The sequence below is a fragment of the Ornithodoros turicata genome, chromosome 10 (assembly GCF_037126465.1).
Source record: "Ornithodoros turicata isolate Travis chromosome 10, ASM3712646v1, whole genome shotgun sequence".
NCBI lineage: Eukaryota > Metazoa > Arthropoda > Arachnida > Ixodida > Argasidae > Ornithodoros > Ornithodoros turicata.
In genome coordinates, this window is record NC_088210.1 from 5,943,319 (window position 1) to 5,948,820 (window position 5,502).

General features: G+C 44.1%; 1 protein-coding gene across 1 annotated transcript; it reads right to left on the minus strand.

Annotated features, from left to right (window-relative positions):
- Positions 1–3,007: 3,007 nt before the first annotated feature.
- LOC135370549 (zinc finger protein Pegasus-like) lies at positions 3,008–3,539 on the minus strand. Its single transcript, XM_064604332.1, has 2 exons — positions 3,476–3,539; positions 3,008–3,375 (listed from the first exon to the last, which is right to left on the minus strand). The coding sequence occupies exons 1-2, from the start codon at positions 3,537–3,539 to the stop codon at positions 3,008–3,010; spliced, it is 432 nt and encodes a 143-aa protein (XP_064460402.1).
- Positions 3,540–5,502: the final 1,963 nt, after the last annotated feature.

The following is a 5,502-nucleotide window of genomic DNA, read 5'->3' on the forward strand; positions in this document are numbered from 1 at the left end:
AAATAAACTTGATCACTAGATATTTCAACGCACTTCCAAAGATCAATGCCATTCTACGGGAACGCAAGCCCCTCCTGCAAAACAATGTCCGACTTAGTACTATATTCACCTGTCCCATGGAGGTAACCCCCCCCCCCCCCCCCCCATACCGATGCGCAAAAAAACTAGCAGACTCTTTGGTCAGTGCCAAAATCAGCAAAACGAACACCCCGAACAATGGAACACGCCCCTGCAGCCCCTGTGCTGCAAAACATGCAAACACGTACAACACGCTGTTTCCATCAAAGGCGCTGCGAGCAATTACACCCACTCTGTTAATCATGCATTCACATGCACAAGCTCCAATGTCATATACTGCATTGAATGTGGCGACCACTCTATGCAGTACACTGGTGAAATTGGCCAACAATGAACAACCGCCTTACCGGCCAAAGAACCCACACCTCCAACGAACTCCCCAAACCAGTTGCCGAACATATGTTAACGTTACTGGTCACAATTTTGACAACATTAAGTTACTACATGGCCCAGCTTCACCAATGCCGATTAACATTTGAACCGAGATCAACCGTACTTTTACTCGAATTTTACGCTTAACTCTGCTTTACTAAGGAGAGTTATTGCCGCTGAAACATCCATGGCATCACCAACTAACGTTCGTAAAAAATAATTGAGTGTTAATTTGGAGTTTGAGCAACCCTTGTTGATCTTGGTTCAACGTTAACCAGTGTTGGTGAAACCGGGCCTATATGTATACTAGAATCTGGGTTCAGATTCACATGTGACAGAAGTGACAGAAGGGAGCCTCATCTCATGCACAAGCTCAACGCTCTTCACTCGTTCGGGATTAACAAATCACGAGGCACCCAGAAATACTTCATAACTAAAATATGCCCCAACCCTTTTCCTGCTACTATTTCTAACCTCTTCACCACCTATCTACACTGACGACCCACAATTCGCATGATCCTTGACAACCTGCACCATGAACCTGCACAAAAGAAGAACAGTCTCTGTACAAAATAGTATTGGCGGCTCTCGTCCTGAGGCACTTCCCTTCATACGGTAATTGTGTTGACCATTCTTTGCATGAGTCTCACTAGAGGTGCAATAGAGCTTGTCCAAAAGTGTTGTCCGTGCAAGTGTTTGTTTTAAAGAGGTTGTGACACTTTGATGGGTGTGTTTCATTGCATTCTCTAGAGAGGGAAAAGGATCATTTTTCTATCATCTTGGTGAGATATAAATAGGGAGTGACCTTTTTGGGTTAAACCCGATCCTGCCCGATTATTCCCCCCGAACCGACCTCCGACCAATTCGGGTTAAACCAGATTTCTCCCCGAATTCCAGTCACTATGAAATCCTCAACTGACGTTTTCACTGAAGACGAAGAAAGGTCGCCACGTGTAACACACGTAAGAATGGGTCACTTACGTTCCCAACAATACACCCATGTGTGTCAACACTGTGTATGCCTTCGGGGATTACCGCTGGAAGGTCATGATCCCGCAAAAAACAGAAAAAGATAAAAAAAAGAGAGAGAGAATAGGAAAGGACCTAATAGACAAGAGACAGACAAAACAAAGACAAGACAAAAACACCTGATAACACCGGAAGGCACAATTATCGCCAGATTTCTCCCCGAAATACAGATTTAAAAATAGTTTTAAAAACAGTTTAGTTTTAAAAGCAGTTTTCTACGCTATCACCCACTTTGCTGTAAAACTTGGTATGCAGGTTCACTTCGACCCGAATAAATGCATTTTACATTTGTCCGAAACAACCTGACACAAAGTGTTGCAACCCCTTTAATAATGTAGGGTAAGCAGTATTTAGGTTCAAGGAACTCTTGCCAAACGTTGGAAGTAAGTTTTTATTTACTTATTTACGTTGAACTTATTTTGTAAAAAAAAAAAAAAAAAAGACAAGACGCACATGAAAAATTTAGTCCACTCCACCACAGAACATGCTTCCCATTGCAGTGGTAGCATTTATAAACAGATGACACACCCTTTGTTCGTGAGAGATGGCACTGCTGCCATTGATGGCATAACTCTGCCATTACCTGCAACAGCAGCGAGAGAGAAAGTGTCATGGGCACTTGCTCCTCCTCGTGCCCCTACTTTCTACAGTGTTTAATATAATACCGCAGTGCAAATTATACTGAGAGTCGAGTTTCAGCTTGAGGTGAGAGCACATAAAACAGCAGACAACACGGACAAGCTCGAGCAAGCAACTGGCATTTATTGCATGATGTACAGAAATTGGAGAACGAAGACACAAGGGGGGATTTTGAAAGGTGATACGGAGAGAACTGGGTCATGTACTCTCCTACAACAGAACTTCACTGCATAGCATGCTTAGAGTTCTTCATTTTCGGGTTAAACCCAATTTTTCAAGATAGTTCCCCCCCCCTCCCCCCCGAACAAGTTTTCAAGAATTCAGGTAAAACCCGAGTCTATTCTAAATCTAGTCAGTCTAAATCTAGTCTAAATCTGGTCAAAATCATTGCAGTCCTTCAACTTGTCGTTCTAGGTAAACTGTCGGAAAAGTGAATCTTGAACATCAGAAAAAAGAGCAATTTGTGACGACCTATTTGTCCTCCTTTTATAAACCCCTCATGCAGGAGAAAAAGAGACTAACTTTTGTGGAGCGCGGACAAGTGTTTGAATACTGCTGTCCTTCACTGCCCCAGTTCCGAGCGGAAATATAAAGATTCTTGTGTCTTGTACCAGTGTCACAGCAGTGACTTGCTTTGTACGCCTTTCGTTTCACCCGAACATTCCCTGATGACATATCAAACAGAGATCATAGTGCCCTTTTTTCTTTCTGAGTTCTCGTGTGTAAATAGCATTTGATTCCGCACCCCCCACCCCCCACCCCTTCGAATTTGAAAAATCATAAACTCCGAAAACAAAGAACCCTAAATGACCCTGGGGAAATCACTGCCATAGAGTGGAGTGTCGTCGTCTGTTATGTGTGCTCTCCCGTTACTGGAATACAGTTTAAATTACGTAGGGCGGCTGCCACCAGTTTGCCTGTCTCCCTTCTCTTTGTTGTGACGCGTTACCCTGTGGTACCTGATGCCCGCACGTGTGGCGGCCGCAAAGCTGCAGAGGGTACACTTGTAGGGCTTCTCGCCGGTGTGCCTCCTCTCGTGCGCCGTCAGCGTCATCGGCTGAGCAGCGGCGTAAGTGCAGAAACTGCACTTGAAGGGCTTCTCTCCCGTGTGGGTCCTTTCGTGCCTTATCAGCAAGTGCTTCCGTCCAGTGACGTATGGGCAATACCGACACTCCAGCTTTGGCAGAGCTTGATAAGGCCAGTGAAAGGAGAGCGCCGGCTGCTGCACCCTTGCACGACGCTTGTCCAAAAATGGTCCTGCACGACAGGAAACACAATGACAGTGTACGGTACAGACCAGAGAGACAGGATTGTTAGTCTTTGTGTTCGCTGCACCGATGATAAGATAAAGGGCCACCCGTGAAGATCTGCAGCATGTTGTGTGTGAAATCTGTCTCCACTCTTAGACCAAATGTAGCCATCCTGGCATACTGTGTGCAGTGTTTCCACTAAAGGGTTAGTTTCTATGTAATTTCATTGACTGCCCCATTTTTGTGACATTTTTGTCTGGCTCTTTGTACAACATTCAAGGACACAAGTGGACACAACTTCAGTAGAAGAGACAGACAAATGTTAAATCACTGCCAAAGTTTTGACTCGGTAAAATTTCCGGCTGATACTGATAACGGGATAATGCAAAGATTTTATCTCTGCACCCCAGCGCTTTGCTATAGGAATGATCACTCATACTATGATGAACCCCACCCCGAGACTAAGAAACAAAAAGGGATACACATGTACACAAGTCTCGAGCGCAGCTAATCTTTTAATGCACAAACCAGCAAGTATACACAGAGACAGGAGGGTCATGGTTGAAAAGGAAGCAGCTTTCCCAAAGAAGGATCAAAGGTCAGAGAAGTTTCGCTAACACAATTCCCACATGTTTGAATGGGAAAACGTGGAATTGTGTCAGCAAGACTTCTCTGACCTTTGGTCCTTCTATATTGGTAAACGTTCCTAAAAGGGGGAGAGTACGAAAAATAGCAGACTCCACGGACAAGCTCACTCAGTTGAGCTTGTCGTCTGCTGTTTTTGTGCTCTCCCCTTTTTTTTGGAAAATGGACTCATACCGATACTCTTTCAACTCTTAGTTCTGTGGGAAAGTTTTTTCCTTTCCCAGTCTGACCTTGCTATCTCTGTGCCCACTGCTTGTTTCTGTATTAAAACATTGTGTATGTTTGTGTAATAGGTGTTTGTGTATTTTATCAGCTACCAAAACTAGCCCGTTAGCTTGACTGCTTGTGACAAAGCTCTAGGATGACATGCTGAGGTATCTGAGCCACAATCATACTCATGTGCAGTGCAGATACAGCTCAATGTGGCCAGTGCACGATACCAAGAAACCATTTAGTCTAACACTCCTCCACTCGAGGATATGTCACAGTGGAAGAAAGTCCCTGTATTTGTGCAAGCCTGTTTTTTATAGTCCCAGCACCGAGGAAGTATAGAAGCATAATTTTCTTTTTTCATCACACCAGAAGTTTCATCAAGCAAAGTGTGTCGATTTCCTGACAGGTGGCACTTCCATGTGAAGTGTATTGTGCTTCTGCAGCTACCTGACATTAGCTTTGCAGGCTTCCTGACATAGAGGTGCACATCTAACATGAATATATAAATGAGGCAGGTGGGAAGTATACCTTCTGAGCTACTGTGTCAATTTTCCACCACCATCGAAGGAATCAATTTTGAAAAACATTTACAAGATTAGTGTCAGGAATACTGTTGCAAACCAGTGAAGAATTGCATAGAGATTACACTATAAACAACGACACTATAAGCAAAGAACCTGTAGCAATACGACGTGCAGAAAAACCTCTCGTAGCCACGCATGAATCCTTTTGTAAATGAACTCGAAGTAATTAAAGTAACTGCACTATGGCCTGGATTCTTCACATTGGTATTATGCTGAATAAGAATGAATGTTTGTCCTCGTAACACAAAAATTCTGGTAAAAGCTCGTTCACTGGCACACCAGAAACGCATATATCAGCGACACAGGGGGGCCTGCATCTAACACTCACGGTTTCATTTCGAATCGAACACATCGAGGGACAACCAGCACAACCTAATTTTAACACACAAAACTGGTGTTCTCATGCTTCATGCAAGGCATGCACAATTTCGAAGGGTGTCAAGCGATTACAGTAAACAAAAAGCATTTGCAATAAAGCGATTGTCTGCGCACTCATTTGCCACTATGTGCCCGCTCAACTACGATTGTACGCAAACGGGGATGTGGGATCGCTTCACGGCACAGAGCCGAGAGAAGAAGAAGATGCAGGAATGGCAACACTTGCGCATATCATTGTTGAAGCAGCAGTCCTGGTATAGGCCTCGACAACAAAGAGTGCTTCAGAACGCTTCGGAGAAAGAAGAGAGAACGGA

What these genes read in the sequence shown, in the direction of transcription:
- LOC135370549 (XM_064604332.1), bottom strand. Translation starts at nt 3,539, where the DNA reads ATGGCTACATTTGGTCTAAGAGTGGAGACAGATTTCACACACAACATG. An exon ending in CATGCTGCAGATCTTCACGG is followed by an intron (nt 3,376 to 3,475) that starts GTGGCCCTTTAT and finishes CCTGTCGTGCAG; the next exon opens with GACCATTTTTGGACAAGCGT.